At 46.9% G+C, this 26,821-nt stretch overlaps 1 protein-coding gene across 2 annotated transcripts in view; it reads right to left on the bottom strand.

Annotated features, from left to right (window-relative positions):
* LOC119390638 (uncharacterized) overlaps window positions 1-19,738 on the bottom strand; it is a 36,682-nt gene extending 16,944 nt beyond the window's left edge. Inside the window, exons 1-2 of one of the 2 annotated variants that reach the window (XM_037658246.2) lie at window positions 19,637-19,738; window positions 13,924-14,273 (exon numbers count right to left, since the gene is read on the bottom strand). In XM_037658246.2, coding sequence (XP_037514174.1) covers window positions 13,924-14,172 — 249 coding nt within the window. In that variant the 5' untranslated portion in view covers window positions 14,173-14,273; window positions 19,637-19,738. The remainder of the gene's footprint in view (window positions 1-13,923; window positions 14,274-19,636) is intronic. The other variant, XM_037658247.2, reaches the window with a different exon arrangement.
* Between the last annotated feature and the right edge of the window lie 7,083 nt (window positions 19,739-26,821).

Here is a 26,821-nt window from a genome sequence, read left to right as displayed (position 1 = left end):
ACTGAGCTACGTTCAGAGTACGAACACCTCTTTGAAAAACAGCTCGGACTTGCCAAAGGATTCAAACACAAAGTTAAGGTTAGTGATTCCGTTCCACCAGTTGCCAGCAAGCTACGACGGCTGCCGTTTACCCTTCGTGAGCAGATGCCGGCTAACCTGCAGAAACTTGAAGCTCAAGACATAATCGAGCGCGTTGTCGCCTCTCAGTGGGTTTCTCCTATAGTGGTTGTTCACAAGGAGGATGGTTCAATACGAATGTGTGTTCATCTGCGAGAGCCTGATAAAGCTATAATTGTTTATTGCTTTCCACTACCACAGACAGACGAGCTGCTGCACAGTTTAGCTGGCGCCAAGCGATTTTCGAAGCTGGACTTGGTGTCTGCCTACCATCAACTAGAACTCGATCCTGAAAGTCGTGATCTGACTACCTTCATCACGCACGACGGGTTTTTTCGCTTTAAGAGAGTATGTTTCGGCTTGGCTTCAGCTCCGTCAGCATTTCAAAAGATGATGCATCTCATATTGAAAGGGTGCAAAGGTGTATTTTTTTACATCGACGACATTATCGTCTATGGTCGTTCTCGAGAAGACCATCATGCAAATCTTCGCACCGTTTTGCAACGACTTTCTAAAGTGGGCCTGAAACTCAACCAGAAGTGCGTTTTCGACGTCACGGAACTAACGTTTCTGGGACGTGTTGTGAACGGCAAAGGACTCTTTCCACTAGCGTCATCTATCCAAGCGATGAAGGAAGCTCGGGCGCCTTCAAACATCAATGAACTTCGTTCCCTGCTTGGTCTGGCGGGATTTTACTCCAAGTTCGTTTCCCATTTTTCGGATGCTGTGGAACCTTTACGGGCATTGCTTCGAGGCAACGAGCCATTTGCTTGGACGTCAGCTGCCAAAGAGAGTTTCGTCCGTTTAAAACCACTGCTGACAACTTGCAAGGTTCTAAATTTCCTTGACCCGAACCTACCCGTCATCGTCACGACCGATGCCTCCGTGTGTGGACTGGGAGCTGTGCTGCAACAAGATAACAAGGGAATTCTGCAGAGTGTTGTCTTTGCCTCCATACCTTGAGCCCACAAGAAAGGAGATACTCTCCAGGCGAACGTGAAGCCTTAGCATGTGTTTGGGCCTGTGAACATTGGCACGTGTACCTTCGGGGTCGCCCCTTTGACTTGCGAACGGACCACAGTGCTCTTGTCACTTTGCTGTCAACCGAAGGCGCTGGACATCGGCCATTGCGAATTTCATGTTGCTCAGCGCGACTTCTTTGTCACAACTACACCGTAGAGTACCGTAAGGGAAGCGATAATGTGGTGACTGATGCGCTCTCTCGACTGCCTTTGCAAGTAGAAACCAATCAGGTTGCTGAAGATGAGTTTGTTTGCCTTCTTTCTCCGATGCTAACCATGGCAGAACTGCAAGCAGAGACTGAATCTGACAGTACAATCGCAAAGTCATGGACTTCGTTTTGTCATCTTGGCCTGATAAAAAATCTCTGGAAGCGGAGCTAATGCCACATTTTCATGTACGTGCAGAACTATCCATTATACACGACCTGCTTTGCCGTGGTAACAGGATCGTAAATCCAAGTATCCTTACTCGTCGGTTGATGGAAGTCGCACACGAATCACATCCGGGGATCAGTCGTACTAAAGGCCGTTTGCGAGAGTTGTACTGGTGGCCTCGAATGGATGACCACGTAGAACAACCGGTTAAAACATGTGCTGTTTGCCAGTCATGTGACAAATCAGCACGGCCAACCGCAGCACCTATGCAGCCAGTAGCTTTCCCTGACAACCCTTGGGAGAAGATTGCCACTGATATTATTGGCCCATTTGAGCAAGCTCCCATCGATTTCCGTTATGCAGTGACGCTTATTGATTATCACAGCAAATAGCCAGAAGTTTTTTTTTCAAGACAAGTTACTACGGCGACGGTCAAGAACTTTCTGCTACAAGTGTTTGCTCGTTAAGGCTACCCGAGTGAAATAGTTTCCGACCACAGACCGCAGTTCAGCTCGGCTGAATTTGAAGAGTTCCTTCAGGAACGTGGCATACGTCATTGCTTTTCTTCTGTTTACCACCCGCAAGCAAACGGGCATGTGGAAAGGTTCAACAGCGTCCTCAAATCTGTTGTCCAGGTGGCAGTATACGAGCGGCGTGATATTGGTGTCGCCGTGACAGACTATATGGGGGTCTACCGCTGCGCACCTCATACCACAACGAGAGTTGCACCCGCCGTTTTGCTGCACGGACGACTACCACCAACACGATTAAGGATTGTTGGATTACCGGATTCATTTCACGAAAATCCAGTACAGGCGATGAAATGGCTGCGTCAGCCTGTCAGACAGAACCAAGCTTCTTCCAAACTTTACACAGACTGCCGCCGCGGAGCCCTCCCACGTGAAAATGGGATGTGAATTCCCAGCTGGAAATCGGGTTTCCAGCCTGGTTTTCAGCTGGAAATGGCTTTTCGGGCTGGAAATTTTCCATCCCCAGCTGGAAATTGTATTTCCAGCTGGGAATGAAACCCATTCCCGGCTGGAAATGGTATTTCCAGCATGGATATGGAAATAATTCCCGACTGGAAAGCCATTTCCAGCTTGACGTTTCCAGTTCCAGTTGGGAAGTTATATTTCCAGCTGGAAATTTTTCCAGCTTCAGTTGGGAAATAATTTGCTCAGCATGAAATTTTCCTGTTCGAGCGATGAAGTGGTTTAGTTGACAAAAGGAATTCCAGCTGCCCAAATATTGATCTGCATGCAAGTGATAGCAGATTAAGTGTATAATGCAGAGCGTGCATTTAGACATGACTTAGAACAGTGGTTCTCAAATGGGGGTCCGCGAGGTCATTCTTCGGGGTCTGCAAAACCCAATTAAGCTTGCAAAAAAAGAGTTTTTTGAAGGCCCACTATATGTCCGCAGTGGCCCCTTCTGTTTTTTTTGTATGCTTCACTGCATTACATTTGTGCAGTGCGACGGAGCTGACTTATGTTTCTTCTTTATGAGGTGGCTGTAAAGTTTCTATTGCAGTTTTCTATGACATATGCGAGCATGCTTTTTCCAGGCTTGCATATTTGAAAAACAAACATCGCGATAAAGAGGTTGAATGTGGCTGCAGACTAGAGAACTTATTGACAAGTTGTTCAGATCGAATTGACGTGGCACTTTTGCCTGACCATTCTTTGCCACGTAGAAATAAAAGGCACCTATTTCACACGCTGCATATTTCGTATAACCCACCCACCCCCTCTTCCTCTGACTGCAAGGGGTCCCCCTGAAACATCCATGTCTGAGAACCACATTGAATATTCATCACATGGCACATAGGATACATTTTAAAACCGTTATCTTCCGCACCCCGTACGGCTGGGTTGCAAAAAAAAATTGAAAAATATGTATGGCTGGGGTAACACGCACTTTTATTTGACCTTTTCAGTAGTCGTGCGCCCGGTTGACACGGTATTACAAATGTTACAACTGTATACGTCCAACCAGGTGCTTGCTCAGTTCCTCATTGAGCCGTTGCGCCAATAGCTAGTGTTTAAACAATAGTAGTTACTTCCTTGTGAAAAGGGGCATTATTTTCAGCATTCGCCATTGACTGCCACGACCGAATAGCAGTGAACTTTGCCAACTTGCTCCCTCCGACGCCGCGGCTACAGGCACTGCTACACTATACCGCGGCCATGAAAAATGCCGCACTGCCGCGATGTTTGTTGGCATCACAGTAGCTCTATTCTCGTATCATTTCTCGGTGACTTATGACGTTAATGCTAAATAATAACCTACTCTGTAATATAAATACAGCGTACAAAAGTTATATTTCTTTTTTTAAAGTTAACACCAATAAAGACAGCGGTCCGATAGACCGCATAAATTATTATGTCGCCGCAGTCAGCCACAGTTTCGTACAGCACATGGCAGTTAGTCGTGGTGATATTGGTGATATCTGTGCGTGTGTGTGCTCGGTGTTCGCTACTCTAGGGAGTTTCCTTGATGAATATCTGTGCGACAGTTACATGGAATAGTTCTTTGTGGTCAGGTTTATCTCTGGAAAGTGTTACGAGTGACGACCAGCATGTTCGAGCGGTTTTTATTGCTGTACTGTGTGCGATGTCTTGGATACACCAGCGCCGATCAAGGAACAGCGATTTTCTCAGCTCTAATTGTTCCATTTGGAGGTAAGTTGCACTTATGTATTTCAAGTATAAGTGAACGTTTGTCCCGAATGTTTGTGGGCTTCGTTATCACGGTGTCATGTTACCTGGTAATGTTTATATATGCGCGAAGTACACTACAGGCCAGTTTGTGTATGCATCCTTTGTCTCCAGTAGCCCTGTGCCGTGCAATGCTTGTGTCTACTGGTGCGCATGCGTCTATGCAACAAACGCGAGTAATTACATATGTTCGAGTGTACTCATTGGACGCCTATTCGGAGTAGTTTAAGGTCGATATAAATAATCGTTACATAGCACCTACAGTATGAACCGCAGTGCTCATCAGATCTTGCTCACCTTTGCTTTGCACTGCATTGACTTTTGTGGTACTGCTTTTGAAAGCTGTATTGATGCTGTTCATGTGATTTGGTAAAACTATACTTTTGCTAGAATTGAGTTTTATGGGTCATTGTGGTTTTGATGTTTGCTCACTATGTATATTTTTTTTCAGGTGGTGTACGAGGATATGAGCAAACTCATTCTACATCTCGAGATATGTTCCAACACTTGCTACAAGCGTTCAAGTAAATGCTGTTAAATTTCACCACCATGTTCTTTGACTGTGTGCAGTTCACTGGACGAACAGGTCCTGTAGGAACCATGCTAAGACGCATGCGATAGCCGCGAGGTCAAATCTGGAAACTCTTCCATTTCCAGCTGGGAATGAAGGATTCCAACTAGAAATTTTGCCATTTCCTGCTGGAAATATTTGCTGGAAATATTTCCATTCCCAGCTGGGTTATGGAACCTGGAAATTTTTCCAGGCTGGAAATTTTCCCATCTCCAGCTGGGAAATTTTCCAGCCTGGAAAAATTTCCAGGTTTCATAACCCAGTTGGGAATGGGAATCATTTTCACCTGGGCTCACAAGACATTTTGCCGCCGGCGACTACGTCCGCGTGAGACGGTCGTTAGTTCACGGGAAAACATCTTGGCGATTTCAGGAACCAAAGAAGATTATTGAGCAACGAGGGCCAGCTTCATTTCTTTTGGATGACGGTCGAGTGTGGAACGCCTCCAAATTTCAAGCGAAACACCCAGAACCTGCGGAAAAGCTCACAGGCAATCGACCTGGTATTCTAGAGGTGAACTCTACTACTGCCTGACGAGCCTCTTCAAGGTAGTACATTTCCTGCGAGTGAACAACATGCTGACTGCCCATCTACATCACAGCAAGAAATAGCAGCACAAGCCAGCTGTGAATCAATTATTCAGCCGTCTTCACTGCAGGACAAAATGACAGACCATCTACCACGGAAAAGCGCACGAGTTAAAAAAACTCCGTTGAAGCTCAGGGACTATGCGTTACTCAAGCGATAGTTTTTTACCACGAAAGTGTTTTATGCCGGGGTCCACCAAGTACTTCCGTTACAGGATATGACGTTCATAAAATGGACGCCATCGGGTGAGAAAGAAAAAAACCAGGAAAAAGATCCGCCACTGGGAATCAAACACACGACGTTGCGACCGCGACGGTAAGCGCCCGACGCTAGACCGACTAAGCTAGCTGGAAGATGCTGGACACTTCACGAACGCACCTTATATCTTTCACACATTCGCTCTCGCACTGTGCTCTCTGTTGGCGGTGTAGGTAGGCGGGGCGGAGCGGGACGGTGCCGCCGTCTGTGAGAGGTCAAAAGATGTAATGCGTCACGATCGGCACTTACTAGCGCTTACTCCGAGATTGCTCGCGATATCAGAGGTCATGATTAAATCGCCTCTATACCAGCGAGGGACACTGGCCGCGCTAACGTCGCCGAAGCACCCTAGACGCAGTTACGTTCTTTGCCTTTCGCTTCGCGTTAGCGTGCGCCGGCTCACCGGAGTAGTGCAGCTTCCACATGCACCAATGGAATTCTCCGCCGCCAAATACTTTGATTGCGAGAGCACGGACTAACAAAACTGCTTCAATACGCGTTGATGAAAGGACACGATTTCGACGGGCGAATGTCGTGCCTTGGTGGAGCGAGAGAGAGGCCAGCAGGACGCACGCGTTTGCGGCTCAAGCTAAAAACGTCTACGAACTAGGCGTCAACATGGGTGCACCCACGCCAATCGATGCTACAGCTGCCAAACACGAATAGACATTGTACAAGCTCTCACATATCACTACACGACAAGCGATACATCTGTGTAGACACGTTTCACTTTCGTGTTATACCGATTCCTATGACGGATGGATCAGCCGTGTTTTTTTTGATTAACCGGGGAAATGTTGTATATGAAAGAGGATGAAGATAGTCGCGTGGGGACATGAAATGATGCAGATAATGTTCAGGCATCATGCATCGTTCCTCTGTGTTTTAAATACAACAATACCGGAGTAAATAGTACTGCACGTCGTTGTGTTGTTCCCTAGCTTCATGGAAGTCTACCGCGCATGACACTCTCTTATAGTGCACGCAGGCACGTTTATTATGCGATATTACGCATACCTGTCATAAATAAGGTCTATCCATACAAATAATTTAGCTCTATGACATTGCTGGAAGAGAAAAATCTAGGAGTCCTTGCCCTATCGGGAAAATGGGGGCAAGCGAACGTTGGCGTGTGCATGCCTGACGCACTACTTCTCTTCTCTTCCTTTCTTTCGCATGGCGCAATGCTCCCTTTTAGATGTTTCTTTTCTCCAAGCTAGAAAGTGGACGTCATCCACGCGTCTTGAAGCGCAACACATCAGTTGCTACAGGCAACAAAGACGGTCATGCGTTCATAACCAGGCAACAATGAAATGGCAAGTCACCTAGATAAAAGGTCAGATTGCCATATCACAAACGGCTGATCGCCGACAAGCCCGTAATCGAGAGAGCATCAATTATTGAAAAACTGCGCATACAAATGCCTTAGTGACCGGCGCACTTTAGAGAGGCAGATTTGTGTACAACCGCATTTCGGAGCACCGGCGGGCACCGCGTTTTAAGGCGAAAGCCTTAAATGCCTCATCGAATGCGAAAATTGATCGTCGGCCTCGAACGTTGGTCCGCGGCGTTGGCGTCAAACGACTGATGCAAAAAGTCATCACGTGATGACTTAGCCTTATGACATCATCAGGACGTCAGACATCGCCAAAATTTGTGACGTTACCATTAAGTCATCTCTTAACGTCATCAAATGATATCATGCCTTGGTGAAAGGTGGGCTGGTCACGGAGGCAGTGCAAAACTAGGTGACGTGCAGAAAGCTTGCAATGCCTTCGATCTTGGAGGCAGTGCGAAACCACGTTAGGTGCCGAACGCTTCGGAGGGGGTGGGCGGTGGATCAATGCATTGACTAATAAGAAAAAGAAGAGGATGGCTTTCGCCTCCGAGCTCTCTGAGGTGAATGTATAAGGGGCCGTCTGAGTTTCTTTCTATCAGTGTTCACACCTACAACGCCATTTTGTGGGGCGATGAAGCTTCTCTTGAAACTTATACAGAACAAGTCGATTGGCGTCAATTGCCCATCTTTATGCGAATAGTTGGACGCAGACTCAGAGTCAGCGTTGTTTACAACCCAAGCGTCTCAAACCGATTGGTTGAACCAAAATAAATTCTTGAGTAAACCAGCAGCGCGGTCGAAAACGCGACATGCTTCTGAACGCGATTGCTTCCACGCGCAGTTTTAAAGGCGTCATATTCCACCTGACTGGCCATGAGCATTGGGAGTGGTTCTCAGAGGGACATTTGACCTTGAGTCTTATTAGAAAAAGTCACAGTTTCGCCGCAACGGCGAAGCAATGATTGCGATAGCAATAAATTGTAATGTAACGCGAAGAACGGAAAGCAGCTCGAAATTGCCAGCGCGTCGCTCGAGCCCAAAGGACGCACGAAAAGAACGCACACAGGACGAGCGCGAACTAATGCGTCACAGCTCGACACTTGAAGCGCACTGCTCAAACATAAAGCAGGACGCACGAAACAAACGAACAGGTGCACACAAGACGAGCGCGAACTAATTGTCACAGTTGTTACTTATTTCTGTTTGAACAGCGCGCTCCTTTCGCAAACGCGGCCGCTGCAGCGAGCGAAGCGAAGCACCCCACCGGCCGCCCCTTCTTTCCTCGAGATAAGCGCACGAAAGCCACCACGCCCTGTAGAGCGAAGAGCAACGGCGTTCGCAGGAGCGGGGCGACGATCTTTAAAGCGCGCCACACGCGCGCACGTCGCGCCATCTATGTGGCCACTAAGAGAGCATGCTGAATTACATGGTGTATATAAGTAGCTCGCCGTTAGCAGGCTGAAAGACGGTGCTGTCGTGGCCTAACGTCTGAAGCGGAGGGCTGCAATGCGACAGGTCGCCCGTTCGATTCCGCGCGTCGGAAAGAATTTCTGAATTATTTTTCTTTGTGGCTTTTCTATATATATAATAGTTATATATATACGGTGAATGACGGCGACGGGGACGGACATTTTCCAGCCGAGAATGCCCATATAATTGCTATCGCAATAAAAAAAATTGTTAACAATTTCACGCGATGTCAGTTACATGTATGCAGTAGACATCCACACTTACCACCTGGTCTTGTAACTACTGAGCCTGCATATTGCATGGCAAGTAGTATACTTCATATCACGGCCATGTCAATGCGTGTCATTTCAAGAACAAGGTTCACAATTTAGCTTAGATGCGTCAAGTGTGCCGAGCACAGGAAGTAAAACCAGAATGGTTGTCGGCATTCGAGGATTTTGTGAACTAAACGTTGTTTGAAGTAGTCAAGTAAACGGAGCGAAACTGTCTCACTGTAGTAAAATGACCTAAACTGCCATTCCTACTGTAGTCTAGATTTTGTGAAAACAAAGAGAAAATAAAAATCACAGTTTCACTGCTAGGGCGAGGCAAGGAATGCGATAGCAAAACATAGGAGTGTTTCACCAAGTAAGGATGGCAGCTTTTGGATCCGGTCTCGCATAACTCTAGAAAACGCTGCTTTAAGAGAACACGGCCGCTCCAGGGAAACAAGCGGCATTCGCGCTGCCAGTCCTCTCATCGCCCCCTTTATGTCTAGAACGGACCTTGGTCCTCTAAACGCGATAATAATATGTGGGGTTTTACGTCCCAAAACCACGAGGTGATTATGTGTAGAGACCGGATTTTAGGCAATTGCATATTTTGTTCCTTGCGGTCCTATCACCACACTTTGATAAATGAGCATGAATTAGAGGTTAAGAAAAGCTTTTATGGTGTTTTTATAGTGCCTAAATGCCTATTTGTGGCGTTTGCGCATAAATGCCTATAAGCGCCTATAAATGAATATTTTTCAATACCGGGACCTTGATGACGACTATTTAGCATCAAGTTTCGCTTTCGAGAGCAGTTTGATACCGGTATTTATGTTACCGGGCAACATGGACTGCTCCAGGGGCGTAGCCAGGGGGGGGGGGGGGGGGTTGGGGGGGTTCAAACCGCCCCCCGAAATTTTTCAGTTTTGCTTGCGTATACATACATGCACACATACAAACGCACGCACGAACATACATAAAGCATGGTTGAACCCCCCCCCCCCCCGAAAAAAATTTCTGGCTACGTCCCTGGACTGCTCAGGACTGCTCAGCGCGAACCGCCGCGCTGATATGGCGCGAGCGGTTCGCGAATGCTAAACAGCAAAGAGCACTAAAGACGAAAGAAAAATTACGGCAGTTTCGCACTAGTGGCGCCAAGAGTGAAGCTGGATTAGGCTGTATGGCCTTACTTGTTTCTCTCTTTTTCTCTCTGTATCTTGTATCTCTTTTTTGTATCTTTTTTTTCAATTTCTTTCTTTCGCTCTCTATTTCCTTCTCTTTCTCGCTTTTTCTATCATTCTTCCCTCTAATTCTCTCTCTTTCTCTCTCTCTATTTACCGATTCCTCTTCCTATTTCTTTCAGCCTTTCTCTCTGCTTTTCTCTCTCTTTCTTTCTCTCTTTCTTCTGTCGTTTTGTCTTGCTCTCTATGTTTTTCTTGTATCTACTTTTTGTGCCTGTTTCTCCCTATCTCTTTCTATGTCTTTGTCGGTCTTTCAATTTTTACGTCTTTCTTCCCTTCAGTTCTCTCTATTTTTCTTTCTTTTTATCGACTACTCTATCTTTTCTCTTTCTCTCTATTTCTCTCTCTCAAGTGTTTCACGTGCTTCACTTCGCCAAGCATAGTGTTCGTTTAACGCTCACACATGCTGCACTCGTTAGTGGGGCTTCCCGATGCTTGTAGCGCACACCCACCTAAGTAGCACCGCATGAGAGAGCACAAGTTACCGATAGCTTAAACAGCTTCACTGCCAAAAATTTTGTGCAATCGCAACAAATTTGGATAGACCCCCGTTTGAACTCTACGGAGGTCCACTGCGTCTTCCCCTTTAAGAGATTTGTGGGGGACGCCATATTTCTGCCGTGCGCATCGCTGATGAGCAAGAAGCTCTCGCGGAGCCATCCGAGCAGGGTCACTGTCTTCCTCCTCGCGAAGGCCATCGTGTGTAGTGTGGAGTGGTGGTAATTGGGAGGGAGGCTGGTGCTCCGCTCGACGTTGTATGGGCGCGATTGTCCGTGGTGTCGCGACTCGCCACCAACCCTCTACCATATCTCATGGGGTTGCAGTAAAAGGCCAAATAAACTCAACTGCCTACAGCATAAGTACCACATAGAAAACTCTTTGGAGCAATGGGAGGCACTCCTCGCTAGCTCGGACCCGGAGGTGCAACTAGCGCTCCTGGACCATGTCCGGCTGGCGGCACAAGCCAGTGGAGCCTTGGACATGGGGCCCCACCCATCTAGCTCCTAGACTCCTTCCCTTTTCCCCAATAAAAGTTATTCTTCTTCACTGCCAAGAAAATGAAGATAGCGCGTGCCTGTTCGCGATAATGTTAGGTTTTATTACGACAGCATTTAATGAACACTCTCGGCAAACTTTTTCCGTCGCCGCCATGTCCCGCAATAGTATGTATGTATAAATAAAAGCAACAAATAAAAATAATTCTGAAGAAAAAAAATCCGAAGAGAACGACCGGGGATTCGGACTAGAGGTGTGCACGGGCTCCGGGTAGCCCGAAAGCCCGAGCCCGACCCGGCCCGCGGGCCGGGCTCGGGCGGGCCGACGTATTTTCACCTCGGGCCCGGGCCTGGCTCGGCAACCTGGAGTTTTATCGGGCCGGACTCGGGCCCGGCGCAAAGCCCGACTCAAGCCCGAAATATAGAAAATGAGCGGGAATTGTTTTCCAGCACGCATACAGCGCCTTTTCCGCCACCGCCCTTTACCGCTTTTCCTTTCCATTCCTACTTTAAACAAAAGGGGAGCAGGTAAAGCACTGCCTCTGTTGCACTCCGACCAACAGAGAACACCACCTGGGCTAGTGACGGCGCCACGCGACTGTTCGCGTTAAATTTAAGGCCAAATCCCATATGAGTGATAATCCACGCTACCCGACGTAGATCGCCTTCGTGCAAGCTGACGCTTGCATGGGCATACCCCATACACGTGACGGCTTTGGCGGGCGAACTCCATTCTTGCTGGCATGAGGCCGTCTACTTGTAATTTCTAATCTGTGTAATAGAGACTGTTCGTCGTGTGTCGTATGATCATATCTGATAGGCTCAATAAAATGCCAAATTACCGGAAAATGATGTTTTGTTTTCGCAGCGTACCTTCAAAAAGCCGGTCCGTGTTCGGGATTGTGTTTTTGTACGTCGGGCCGGGCCGGGCGGGCTCGCAGCCCTTTGCCGTCGGGCTCGGGCGGGCCTTCGACAAAGTCAGCGGGCCCGGGCCGGGCTCGGGCTAGGAATTACGGCCTATGCACAGCTCTAATTCGGACCTACAGCCCCTGGCTCCGCAGCGCGCTGCCTAATGGCCCGCTCTCGCTAGGTGTCGTATTTGTCGAATATTGGGAAGCGGCCCCCCACTTCGGAGCAGCTTTAATTGGAAAACCCCGCGGCGAAAAGGAGGAAGAAGGGCAACTCGGGGGGACGCGTTTTCGGCGTTGCAAACGCAGCGGCCCGCAATCTGGAGGCGACGGCCGGTACGGGAGAACGTCTGTGACATCGTCGTTTTACGACCTACGCAGCCCGTGAAAGAACACTGAACGCCTCATGTGCCGTGTTACGATCAGTCTCTGCGCTGAAAAAGGAAGCGGCGTCCCTGTTCTTCGACCCGGGTGTCGAAGGGCTGCTTGCCTGTTGACAGCGGTTTAGGCACTTGTATTGTCCTCCCGAGACGAGAAGCGAGGCGCCATGCAGTCCGACATACCAAGGTTCGACGAGTCAACCGGATTGGTTTCCTGTCGCCAAATCTACCTTGACGAGACAGCGGCGTCCGCGCGGATGACAATCAGCCCCACTTATATCGACAAGGTGCTTCGGAGCTGCAGACCTTTTGTTGCGGCCGGCTGTCCGAGAGTGGGACCCATCGCCCTACGGCCTTCACATGGCGGGGACCACAGGTTGCACCCTTTGGTGCAACAGCAGCAGACTGCGGTGGCCTACGCCCCAGTCGACGACGCTGACCTGGGCGAGTGTGGGTGGCACCCTCATTAGTGCTGTGTGGGACGCGATTCGACTGTCCCAACTTGCAGAAATTCCACCGTCTAGGGATCTGGAAAAAGAGACCCTTTAAAACGAGCCCCCGCGGGCTCATTCGACGCGCAATCGTCGTGATGTAGACACGAAATCCTCGTCCTGTAGGACGAAATCGTCATGTAGAAACAAACTGCTCGCCCATGTAAATAAAACCTCTGTTAAGTTTGCCTTCCTCAGGCCTCTTCCTCCGGAGTCTCTGGTGCCTCCAAAGGCCGCTCGCAACAGCCGTCATCCAACACAGGGAAAGCGTTTTCTGCATCTGCTCTTCAAGTGTGTTGCACGTGCGGGGTGCAGAGAAAGCTCTTTTGACTGTGCTTGTGCCTTTGTATTTCTATTTTCCTTTTCATTTTCTCTATCTACGAGAGCACTGCAAATAGTGTACAAATAAAGCAGTCTTCGTGATGTGTTCGAACTGAGCGGACGTGTTGATCCTCTGTCGTCGTCCAACCTACTAAAGAAAGTTTTGCCTCCCTGCTATTCCGCCACAGTAAGAGGAAAGCCTGCCGCAACGGCGCGGTGCCCTAGAATGCAAAGCATAAACATCAGGATCCCAGCAGGAATCGAACCCCAGCATTCTGCGAGGCTGTCAGGCATTCTACCACAGAACTACGCCACGTGTTGAAACTGCTTTGGAAGAAGACCCTGTGCAGGCGTAATGTCGGTGCAGCGTCGATTGTGGTGAAAGCGCTGGCTCTCTAATTTTGTAACAAAGCAACAAAGATCACATATATACTGATATGACACAGGAGACATGCCGAGTTAACGTCAGTTGTGGTTCTAGTGTTGGTTCTGCTTTCACAGAAGTCTGATAAACGTTACATTGGTATTCCTATAATTCAGCAAGCTATATTCAAGCGTTGTTCGACCCCGGAGGAATACGCTAACGACAGTTACTTATGATATTCACACATCATCGCACTGTAAAGTGCACTTCTTTTCGATAATACTCTGGTCTGTGCTCTAAAGCGATTGCTGACGTTACGTCAGATCATAATTTGTCCTTTAAACGCCAGTGTATCGACGTGGCTCGGAATGTCACGATGTGCACACAACTACTGCGCTTACAAAAACACGTCGATCCACCTCCGTCACGCTTGGCTAAAAGCCAAAAAAAATGCAGCATAGACAACTACGCGCCGATTGCTTCGCATGAAACCGCATTTTACCTTCGGATCTTACCTTCTTTTCGTAGTTCTCTAGCGCAGCCCTCTTTTTCCAGTAGGTGCGACCCGTCAGCTCTCCTCCGTGGTTGTCGGCGTCGCAGATCAGCACGTCGTTCTGGCCGTAGTCGAACACGAGCAGCCAGTGCTGGGCCCACGAGTTGCCTTTGGAAAACGAGTTGATGGCGTCATTGATGCAGTTTCCCGGCTGTAGCGACGTACAACAGAGGTACACCTTGCACCGGCCGGAAGAACGGTTATTCGACATGCTTGTCTTCGTCAATCTCTTCGTTGCCCGCGCAGTTTCTCAGTGACCACTCTGTAGCGCTGCTGGCAGCTATCTGCAGAGCGAAGGCGGAACCGAATGGTCTAAGAGAGAAGAAAAAGCGGGTATTACACGTATCCACGCAAAGCGGGTTCAAGAAACAGGACGTGAGTCATCGTGCAGATAAAACCGTCTGGCTTGCGGAGATAGCGCAGCAGCAGAACGAGCATCAGAAAATTGCACGCGGTATGAGCGTTATTTCATGGATAACATGAACAGGACACTACCCTTTCCACGGCTACACCTTCTTTGCACTGCCTTCCTCAGTGCTGTATCACACTGTAAGGGACTATTACTTGGCTTGGGCCTAAATATTTTTACTACTCATAAATACGCACCTCTCTTTAGGGTCACAAATAAAGGGCATTGATTCAAACTATAACACGTTTGTTTTGCTGCCTACGTTAAGTACGTGGAGCTGTTGCAGAGCTGTCAAGTCTGAGTTGGTATCTGTCCCGAATGTGGCGAGAAACAGGAATTCCTTAATACAACTAAAACAAAGGCGAGTTGGCTGATGCAATTTGTCTTGATACTATTATAATAATTCCAAGCGGGATTGGTGAATTCCTAACAGTAATGTTTGTTTAAAAACTTAGTTTCAAAAAGGAAATGGGTAAAGTGCGGAACCTGTTTGAGTCAAAATGAACGATACTGATTTGCCGAATGGGCGGGCTGAGCATACAGGTCGTGACTATAAACAGTAAACCTAGCCGCCCTGAAACCGTTTCTGTGTGGTTGCAAAATTTCCGGAAATTTTTGCGCCGTGGAGACAAACTAAACAAAAGGAAATCTTTGCTTCGGAGAAATATTGAAACCGTGAATAATTGTCGCACCCTTTTTTGGATATATGGAAGTGAAAAAAGCAGTACACAAGGTGCATCCGAAGACTTGTTAAGTGGTTTGGCATGACTTTGACGGCAAAGAACGTATTTTTACAGTGGAAGCTGTTATGAGATCATTTCACCGGCCGTTTTTGGCGCCGTAGCTGTCCGCCGCCGCCGCTGCCGGTGTCCGTAACCAGTATCGCTCGAAATAAGAAAAAAAAAACGAAATAAGAAAAACATTTCAGGAGGGAACGAGGTTCGTACCTGGGCCCTCTGCGTGGGAGCCCAGTATTCAACCTCTGAGCCATGCCGGTGCTTGAAACTGCTTTGCAAAAAGGTCCTATACAGGCTTCATGTCGGGAAGGAACCACATTAGCAAATGCAATATAGCGTGGTAGAAGAGTAAAATGAGCACCAAGCGTCGCACAACGCGAATTCTGTAACCAGGCGTCACACAAAGCGAATTGCGCAACGAGTAGGTTGTTGAATGCTTCCAACCCATTGCAAAGGGCTCTGCCATAATTCTTCATCGTCATCAGGCACAGCATCAATAAAGTGCGCATAATGCCTTACATGCGTTAAGCAGGTACCAACGTTCTCCGTAGAATGACGAAAAATGGCACAGTGCCTGCTGCCCTACTTCTAAAAAATTACAATGATTTATAGCGTAGTGGGTTCTCGCAAGTGCACTTGTATTGGTTGCCAAGGAAGCCCATAAGCGCATGAGCCATTTCCTCGGGGTCTCAGTAAAATTACAATGATTTATAGCGGAGTGGGTTCCTCGCAAGTGCACTTGTATTGGTTGCCAAGGAAGCCCATAAGCGCATGATCCATTTCCTCGGGGTCTCAGTAAAGTTCTTCACGCCCCCCCCCCCCTCTCCCACGTCAACGTATGTTATACAGCATGACGGGAGAGGGAAATAGCGACTGGGTGCCACCCAATGCAAATTACGTAACTGGTGGGCCGTTTAAAGCGTCCAACCCATTACAAAGAGCTGAGCCATAATTCTTCATCGTCATTAGTCGTCGCGTCAACAAAGTTCACATAATGCCTTACAGGCGTGTAGCTGGTGCCTCGCTTCTCCGCAGAATGACAAATAATGGCTTAGAAGGTGCTTCCCAACTTCACAAAAATTGTGATTTATGGTGTTGTGGGTACCTATCTAGTGTACTTGTACTGTAGCCCCAAGAGAGCTTACAACGGGCTCTAGAAACGCCGCTCTTCCAGCTTTCGCTGTGACTGTGCTGCGGTTTCAGCGCAGGCCTGGCGTTTTTTTTTGTTTATTCTCTGAGGCATCCTTTTGCATTTCGACAGATCGGCCATGAAAGCTGCGCTCTGTCAGTGAGAGGAGCATGGTGTAGTGTATTCATACTTCTGGAAGTTTAGTTCTTTGAATTCAGAAACTGAGATATACCAGGATGCTGACGTCGCCTGAAGTCATTTGTTTTTGATTGTCAACTTGCCCTTGTACCGAAAACTGATAAAACGTGTGTGCTGTGTTCACTCAGAAAATAAATAATAAATAGCGTTTGGGTAACGTTCCCATTCAGGTCAAAAATATTTTTTCTAGTTTTTCATTCTCTTCCGACACAATGCCCAAAATAAAGTGTTCGAATGGTAATGAGCTAAATGCCAATAATATGCAAGATTAAGTACTGAATACAGCCTGTGTTTGGCTTCCCACACTTGCATTGCAACGAAGGTTTGACCTGCTTTCGTGAGATGAACGTATTGCCAAAAATTGTTGGAGCAGGCTTGACCTTATTAAACTAGGAAACTATTGCATTTTTATCCATTTGGTTTGCTGAGAAAAAAAACTATCTGATATGAGCGGTAGCACTGTCCGCATATTGACCATGCCTTTGGCGTTGAAATTTTTATTTGGGCGAACCTGTGCCCCGGAAACAAAAAGCCAGTCGTGCAACGCACTAGTTCATAAAAAATGAGAGAAGAAGCGTGCGTGGCATTGCCCCCGCTGAAAAAGAACCGTTCCGTTGCTTGTAACAGAACGTGGAAGGGGAAAAGAAAGAGCATACACACATAAAGTACAATGATCAAGCCCACAGTAGAGTCCTACACTCTAAGAAAAAAAAAACAGTATAGGTGACTCTTTTCGGAGAGTTCTGACTTGCCACGTAGACGACTTTTTTTAAGGAGTCACGGTGTTTATCTTGGTGCGTCCGAGTGTTCCTGACCCTCTCGGAAGAGTGGAAGGACTCCTATCCGAAGGATCACACTACCACTCATGAGGCAGTCAGACGACTCTTGCCGATAACACTCCTACGGGGGTCAAATGACACACACAGAAGCGTTTTTAAGTTACTCAGTTGACCCATTCTCTACTTTTTCGCGACTAATGTTGGAAATAGTGAAGTACTCATTTTAAGCAAGTCCGGTTGGGCCCAGTGACTACGAAAAAAGAATAGTTCAATAAATATATAAAAATAAAATTTCAAGAAACAAACGTTGTGTGATAAAAATCCTTACTTTTTGTTGAATATGTGCGTTAAAACATGTAAGCTCACGCAAGGGAAACTAAAGCTATTTCGAATTATATCTCTTAAAGAGACGCTCGCTGCGTAACAAATGTTAGCAGAGAAACAATCGGTGCAATTGAGATTTGAAAGTAATAATTACGTTCATAATTAAATATAAGTTAATCAAATCAGACATTGGAAAACATCCGACAGTGGACAATGGTTCTTTTAGAGGATGAGGGACGAATCAAGGACAGTAACTGTGCGAATAAGGAAACAGACAAAAGGAGTATGGCAAACCTCATCATCATCACTTTACACAAGAAAACAATGCTCCAATAGACAGTCAAAATATTTCTAATTGTTCGACAACGCCATTTCGCAAAGTATAATTATGAAGCTGGCAATTGCAAATACTCATGTCATATTGCCGATTGGGTCAGTGGGCACAACAGTAATGCCGCGCTCAATATGATGTGTAACGCGAGGCGTAGAAGGGTCGACGCCCTCGAGATAAAAGTGAGTCATTCCACCTATGGCTGCCACGCACAGACGCCATCAGCAGTCTGCTCTCTTCGCGGAGCGAAAAGGTTTGCGCGGAAGAGGGTGTGTATCGCTGATATCTGGACTGACAAATGCCTCTCCAATTTTTTTTCTCGGTACCATCTTTCCTCCCAATTGTGAACTGAAGAAGCTTCGGGATTCGTTTAAATTAAAACGTGCATTTGTGTGCGGAAACGAAGGATAATGCCAAAATATGGCATATGCGAGAGATTGAGCCGGGTCGGGCTTCACTGTGCACACGCACGCTTTCGACATTAAAAAAAAGCAAAAAAGAGAGGAGGAACGCATAGGGCGATAGAATACTAGAAAACTACCGGTAGACTACTACCGTTTCTAACTGTTCTGTAGGTGTCGTTTTCCTACTAGCAGGAACATATTTATGAGCGAGAAGTCTTAAATATGCCCTGGCTGCGGGGGAACGTGCGATTTAGAGCACATGCTTTGGCGGTGCCCCCCGTTAGGTGGGGATAAGGACCTCACAGAGCAGAACTGGAGCTCGGCCTTCAAGAGTTCGGAATATCGGCAACAAATTTGGGCTGTCCAGAGAGCCTGCGATGCGGCGGTTAGGCTAGGTCTAACTGTCCCCACGTGGGAGCGGCCCGCGGTGTCACCCTAAGGGGTGGCTCTTCTGCGGATCTTTAAATAAAGTTCTGTGTACCGTACCGAAAGTCTTAAAGAAGAAAAAAGAATATTTGAGAAAACATGACGTGGCATCATAGTTTTTTGTTTCACAATAAGATTGGGTTTTACGTGCGGGAACCAAGCCGCCATCATTAGACCCTGCAGAGGGGGGACTCCGCAATCCTTTGGAGCACGCCAGCTGTGCCTCATAGGCGCCCTCGAGGCCTTTCAGGATGGTGCCATATGGTTCATTCATTCCGCCTCTGAACATGATATCAGGATAACGCCTCTAAAATCAGACTTTGACTTGCAGACCAGTCCCGTCGCCGTCTGAATATTAACTTATTCTTAACGTGCACTTAATATAAGTACGCAGGCGTTTCCGCTTTTAGGCTCCATTTAAGTGCGGCCGCCGTGGCTGGAAACCGAATCCGCCCCCTGGAGTTGAGCAGAGGTCGTTCGCCGTTATGCTACCACGACGAATGCGAAGAACAGAGAGCTGTGGAATGTGAAACTGTACGTAACACGTTCGTTATGAACCACAGAATCTGGTTATTTATGCTGACACCGAAAGTTTCGTTTTCGTGAGTACAAATAACACAAGCGCTTGCTCTTCGCGCTAACAGCTAGGGTTTCTTTATATTGAGCAAGAACGCTAAGAACCATGAACACATAACGGGTAGCTAAAGTGACACATACGCACGAACCGCAGAATAATACTTCCCGTTTTGAACGCACACGCACCGAACAAACGAATAAACCCATTTGTGTGCGAATAGTCACAGTTAACTATAATAATTTTTGTTTTGATATTTAATAGCTTGGCGACAATCGAGTTCCAAAACAGACATTTCAAAGCTACAAATAAACCCGCAATACCAGACCCATTAAAAAGATATACGACGTTACGAAATGCTTACCTTATTGTCAGCCGGCGTTTGGGTCATCCACAGACTCACTCGCTGGCGTTGCACATTTATCGCGCGCGGTAAACTCGATCTATATTTTACGCTGCTCCGGAGTAATCTGTCCTCTATGCTACTGAGCAGCTTGCTGTGAGCTGTAGGCGGACGCTTTCAAAACAAGACTAGCGTATGCGCCGGAAACGCGTGACGCCTGGCAAGGAGGTCGCCGTGGCGCCTGATACTTCGCTAGAGTGAGGGATTCTGTCATCGTGGCGCGGCGCCCAGGCCAACTGTCGCGCAGCCCACACATGCTGGCTGCTCGGCTGACGTCACTCGCTAGCGGTAGTAGGCAACATGCGCTTCTCCTGCGCTTCGCCAACTTTATTTGTTTACAGCAGGAGTGTGAACATTTAAGTAGCATAGTCAGATGAAACGCGGTGCTAGATACGAACTGCGCACCATTTCAGCATCCAGCTTTTCAGTGCATCAGTGTGGCATTCCCTCAGCGGCATGGGAGTGTGAGTCATCCTGTGAGGGACGCCTTCGCGCCGGAGCCGAGGTGGTTCACATTGCACGTTCATCGACCCGGGGTCCATGGCCTCGCCATGACGCAACATGATGCAAGGAGGCATTGAATGTCGAGGCGGGCGCTTTCACAATGAATCAACTCTACAGGGAGTGCAGTCCCCCGGCAACACGGCTCTGGGTCTCCCATTGGCCGAAAGTGACGCCACCTGTCTGGGACTGCCGATTGGACGAACATGACATCACTCGCCCCAGTTCTTGATTGGCTGGGAGTGACGTGTTGTAAAGCTTCATAAGAAGCACAACCATCGAACGACGGGTCGTCTTCTACTGGCCGTGGTCCGCAGCGTACGCTATGCTGCCGGCCGAAACTATGTATATCTGCAGTCTATTCACTAGATTCTCCTAATGCGCCTAGTGTAAATAAACCCAAGTTTTTCATCGTACGTCCGCATCATTCAGGGTTAACTTCCGTACTTCGGCGGCGAGATGCAATAACGGGCAAATAATTAGACGAAATTGACGTGCCACTGCAATTTCCTTTCTTCGTTTGAGTCTATAGTAAATAAATAAACCTTTAAAAAATCAGCAAATGGGCAAATAAACACAAGGAAACAAGAAAAAAAAAGAGTATCTGTAAAGTGTACAGTGCTATAACGGGTGTTTCAAGAAATGCTTCCGAAAATCCTCACAAATAAGGGAAGTGCGATATCTGGTTGCCGCTTTCATAATTTTTTTCTGTAGCGCCAGGCAGCGAAACGGGACTAAAACATAGTAATTACAGCATCAATTACAGAAATTCTAATATCAAGCTTTTTATTTAAAGGAGACACGCCATAGCGTGAGACGGGAGAATTGAAGTCCTTCCTGCGAAGAGCAAATTTGCCGCGTTGAGAACTAAAAAAAAAGCGGCTTATGGTAGTTATGATAGTGCAATGAAATTCGACTAATTCATCCGGCAAAAGCGACACCGAAGCGCCAATGAACGCAGCTATCAGACGACCAGAACGTGTGAGCCATTGATAGAGGATATCATCACCATCAAGACAAGTAAAACCTTTCGTGCTGGTCGTGCTGCTTCTACCTGAATACCAGGTTTGCGTCTTGCGAAAATATTGGAATGGCCAATCGCAGTGTCACAAACCAGCACGTTAATTAATACGGCGCGCGCGCGGCCGCTTTCAGACGACAGCGGGAATTCACAGCGCTAGCAGTAGGCTGAACAAGCATGCGAAACGGACAAAAAAAAAAAAAAAAACAAGTATCATGAGACGCCGGCGCGCCACCGCCTCCTCAACCCCCCCCCCCCCCCCCTCGAAACGGCCACTCTCAAAGAGGAGTCTCGGATCAAACTCTTGGCAAAATCTGGGAACACCGCGAAAGAAGCATGACGCGATGCGGAGTGACGCCACTGCACTCTCAAGTCCCGTATAACGTCGGGCACATAAACGGTCTATTTTTATTCCACCACGAGGTACTGCATATAAGCGGCCCTTGAATCGCCATTAAGCGTGACCAATTCTGCGGTGTTGGGCTGAGCCCGCTATGTGCGGCCTCGAGCGGACGCAACACTTATAAGAAGCCCGGTGTTTTTATGGCTCGAAAATGCCTCGAGCGGACGTAACGATTATATAGAGCCCGTTGTTTTGGGGGGTAAATTGAGATCGGCGCCACGGTGAGAAGCGAGAGAGACTTGCAACAGCGCCGAGCGAGCGTGCTCAAGGCTCAAAGTCCACGTTGACGTCGTGTAGGGTGCTGGCGCCGAATGCGGCCGGTGAACTCAAGCTACGGCAAAGCGCATTCCTGACCTTGGCCGATCGTCTGTGTGTATGCGCCCAGGACGTGCGTTGGAAACACGGCGGCCGTGCCCAAGTTACGTCAGTCGCCTCGTCGCTGCTGCCCTGGTCGCCTGGCAACGTTTTTGTTTAAAATATACAAGTTCGTATTGTAGACGTGCCTTTGTTTTTGTTTACTCGTGAATACGCAACATTATGACGCAAACAACGCCCGCGACGTCTACAAACTCAACGTGCGAAGGGGGTTTCCACCTTTGACGGCGTTCTCTCCCTGCTCACGCTGCTGACTTGTTCCCCCTACAGTTCTCTCTCCCATGCGCGTCGAGCGGTGTCTGTCTTGTCCGTCTCTCTTGCGCCCGTTCCTTGCGTTGTTTCTTTGTTTTCGTTGAGAATTCGGTCCCGCGATCGTCTTCGTTTCGGCTGCGCCGATCAGGCCCTGTTCAGTTTGAGATCAGTTTGAGATCTTCGAGATGTGAGCTGCTACATTAAAATGGTGTACCACTGCTTTGGGTAACTTTTTCGCCGTGTCCGCGCGATGCCCGTTTAATCTAACATTAACAGGTTGTCCCGTTTCGCCGATGTGCCGTTTTTGACAATATGAACATTCGATCATGTAGATAATGTTTGAAATAGTGCATGTAAAACTATATTTTATATGATGGACGTAATCACTTCCGGTGCTTTTAAATATAACGTCATCTTGAAGGTGTTTACATGTCTTACATCTTGGACGAGAAAAAGGTGTTATGTGGGCAGTAGAATGAGGGTTTACTTTTGCATGCACTTACATGTCCTTAAGACCTTTGGTACTCCAAGAAACGCTTTCCTAAGGCTCTCGTTGCTTGCCAGTACTGGGTAATACTTACGGAAGATAATATTTGTGTTTGGTAGCGCATTTGAGTATTTGGTTATAAATGCTGGCGGCTGGTTGGGCTGTGCTACGGGGGCTCTTTGAGCTAGAGATGATTTTTTATCTAGTTGACATGCTTCGTTGTAGACCTTGTTTAGAGCATCTTGCGGGTAATTTCTTCTAACTAATGTTTCCTTTAGGTTGCTGAAGTGGTGAACGTAGTCACTGTCTTCGCTACAGATCCTTCTTATACGACTCGACTGTTCTACAAATATCCCTTGTTTGCAGTGTCGCGGGTGATGACTAGTGTAATCTTGGTATTGCTCGCTGTCTGTTGGTTTTCTGTAAAGCATCGCCTTTAATTTTCCTGCTTCAATAGATACCGTCGTGCCTAGGAAGTTAATTTCACTGGAAGAATGGTGCATGGTGAATTTAATACTGGATTGTTACAGTGGTCAATGAATGCGTTTAGTGTACTTACGCCAGGTTCCCATATGATGAATATGTCGTCTATGTATCGGAGATAGGTGCAAGGTTTCACTGGACCTCATTCCAACAGCTCTGATTCTAACTGTGTGCACTGTGTGTTCAGGCTTACTGACTGTGCAAATACAGGTAAGTCATGCTGCTTAAAAAAAAAACTAGTTAAGTTATGCAAAACATTTATAGCTGTTAATGTCTAAAGAAGTACGCAGGTGACTTGCGAGATCACAGAGCTAGTGATAAGACGCATGATTAAATCATTGCAGAATGCATCAATCCGTGCATGCAGATGATGGTACCAAGAGTTGTATAGCAAATGTGGTCAGTACTGGCAGAGAAACTGGTTCGCAATTTCAACTGATGAGTTTGACATGCATAAACTAAATCTCATATTAATACATCCTTGCAATGGTGCATTACTGAATTTGTAAGACTGCTCATAAAGAATTTTTTTACTGATAACCGATAGGCAACGGACTGCTATCACCATACTTGGAATGATGTGTCTTGTAGTTCATGTCGTTTCGGACACCATTGCAAGGAAAGTGCACACGTTCAAGGCCAAATTGCTAAGGTAGCTTACTAGAAAATAACAAGTGGACTGCGTCCCTATTTGTTTTGAAGGGATAAGTTCATGAAATTCAGTTAGCTTAATCTGATCCAATAGCAGCTTTGAAAACCACTTCAGAGAAACTACTGCCGAGATCCTTCAGGGGGTCCTTATGTGCACAGGTGCTGACGTGGAACACGTGCAGGTTGAGAATTGAGCAATAAGGAACATGGCATAAATTTTAGGGTGATTTTATTTTTACATTCATTATTTTGTTCACACAATGCCCTATTACTCCAACCATAGAGCATATATGTGAAGAACCCTTACAATGCATCCTCTTGTATATGTATTGACGCGTGTACTCTGCAGGTGAGAAAAAGTATTGGGAAAATAATGAACATAGATGTCTAATGGGTCTTTCGGATTTTGCTGAGCACATCATATTTATCCTTCATAATTAACCGGCAGTGCAACCACACACGGACATAGGAAAGAAGGTACACAACAGAGTGCTGTGTTTCGTGTACCTTTCCTCTGTCCGTGTGGGGTTGTGCTGCAGGTTCATCATGAAGGACAACCAACTAGCCCAAGTTCCAGTCCTGTTAGACACGTTTGTTCCGGCAATTTTTTTTTTGTGTCAGAAAGCTGTCCTCCTACGATGGTAGAACTTCCCACTGCCTTGTGTTTGCATTGCACCGTGACAATATTATCTATATTATCTTTCGTGGCTTCAGCATCTCATTGTTTTGCTCAGTGGGCTGCTCCGCAGCAGCCTTACATGTTCCTCCATTCGCTTAATGCACTAAATACTGGCATGGGTACTCGAAGAAATGGCATAAAATGTAACAACAATTAGCGGTTCAAGAAGAAACACCTAAATGCCATAGCTGAACAGTAATGGGTGAAGGGAAGGGCTTGGAGCAGAGAACAAAAGAACGTGGAAATAAGGGAGCCATGCATACATAATTAAAAGCCAGGCTGGCACGGTGATGGATTTGGAGTCAATGCCTAACTTATTGTAAAGATTTGTCTCAACACTGCAAGGCAAAGGTCATGTTTTGAAATGGTGCCAGAAAAAGAACAAATACATTTCAGGTCTCAACATGTAGTGAAGGAAAAGCCTAGTAGTATATGCGAATAACCTTTATGTGGCACAACGTATGACAGATGATGTGCCGTGGTAAGTGCCACGGAAGGGGGCTGCATGTAAAGAATAATATAGAAGAATTGATTGCTGGGCAAGTTGGTAATCCGTGACTACAAAGAACTGAGCGAAATAAACTGGCACAAGGAAGACGCTTGTCCGTGCGTCCCCTTGTGCCAGTTTATTTCGCGCAGTTCTTCGTATCGAAGAATATTAGCTGCACATTTAGACATGTGCATGTCTGCATGCTTATATGAGGCACCGCTATATGAGCTGATAATTCTGAAAAAAAAAAGCAGCAACACTTGCGCTTGAACTATTTCTAGAATGTTTTATGTATAGCTAGTGTTGGTGCTGGCAATAAATCCTGAATTCTCAAGCACAGATTGTATTAGCTGCTGTACTAGCCAAAGCTAACGATGTTGTATCTCAGCTGCTTTTTAAATAAAGGTGCACGTAAAGCTACCTTCAGAACTATTTTGGGCCTACTTGATGTATGACTAACGAACTTTTCGAGCGCAGAAAAGGTATGGTTTCATGTCTAACCTTCTTTCGTGCCACATGGAACATAAGGGAGGTTGACTGGAACACTTAAAGGTCAACTTTTATGGGTGTGCTATTTGTGTGAAAGCGTGTTATTAATTTGCACCTGTTATTGGCAATTGATGACACTTATTTAGTATAAGAATTGTTCCTCTATACGTGCTAATAAGTATTATACATTGACATGTTGTGTCCAATGATCCGAATCAAGCAGGATGCTACTGACTGCACATTTTTAAGATAGGCGATTATTTCTTCCTAGAAATCAAGATTACTGCCCGAGTTCAGTCTCTTTTAGCATTTGCTAAATTATACTTTAAGGCGTCGTTAAGCTGAGCGCCTACTCGACTGGATGATGTGGAGTGAAGTTATACTGGCCCTTTTCGCTCCGATCACATCTCGTAGCCAGGGAAAGAATCACTTTCACTCGTCGACAATGGGTGGAATACGAAAACAACCTTCAACCTGCCATGTTCCCCAACACAGGGCCTCCACCAGATCGCTCTTCGGCGCTGATATGCGGTCAACTGAGACATATTGCCGAGCTTAACGTTCATGAACCTTCAAGGTGCAAAACAAATGCGTAATAATTTGTGATTGTTATTTACATTTAACAGCACCGATTAAATATTAGAATGTTTCAAGTTAACCTTTGCATTATTCAGTATAATTGCTCACATGATCCGTCTAAATCCTTCAGGGCACTTCTGACTTTTAAAGAAATAGCATAGTTTTATCCTTGAAAGCTGGATCATATTGTGACTTCATTCAATCTCAAGCATTGCTAGCTTCTTTTTGATGCGACGCTTCGCAGGAAACATATGTTATAACAGGTGATGCACGGGATATCATGCGTGCTCTTTCCGCGCAAATAATGCACTAGAGCCAAGGGGAGCGTCACATTCAACTGTCAACAACGAACGAACCACGAGAACGAACAACCGTCGACCCGCCGTCCTCCCCAGCATGGCAATTCCACTGCATCGCGCTTGGGAGACTGCATTCTTTTCTGCGAATGCTCGTTGTTCTTTCCACTCAACAACAGCGTTTGTCTCTCGTCTAACCTGTCGGTGAGAAATGAGCGCGCCCGATCTGAAAGCTGGCCCGTCGGCCCGTACGCGCTGCACTACGCCAAAGCCATGTGTGGCGATAATAAGCGATTATTTGTTTTAATCCGATTCCCTGAGATAAAACGCTACACGATACTGTCCGTATAAACGCCCCGACATCAACGTGCTGCTCGCGAAGGTCATGGCAGACTGTGCTTCGCCAAGTGGAGATGAGATCAGCTGACTTTTACCGCCTG

This window comes from Rhipicephalus sanguineus, chromosome 4 (genome assembly GCF_013339695.2).
Source record: "Rhipicephalus sanguineus isolate Rsan-2018 chromosome 4, BIME_Rsan_1.4, whole genome shotgun sequence".
NCBI classification, from domain to species: Eukaryota; Metazoa; Arthropoda; class Arachnida; order Ixodida; family Ixodidae; genus Rhipicephalus; species Rhipicephalus sanguineus.
The sequence above is the reverse complement of the archived record's forward strand: the minus strand, read 5'-3'. Positions and strand labels throughout refer to the sequence as shown.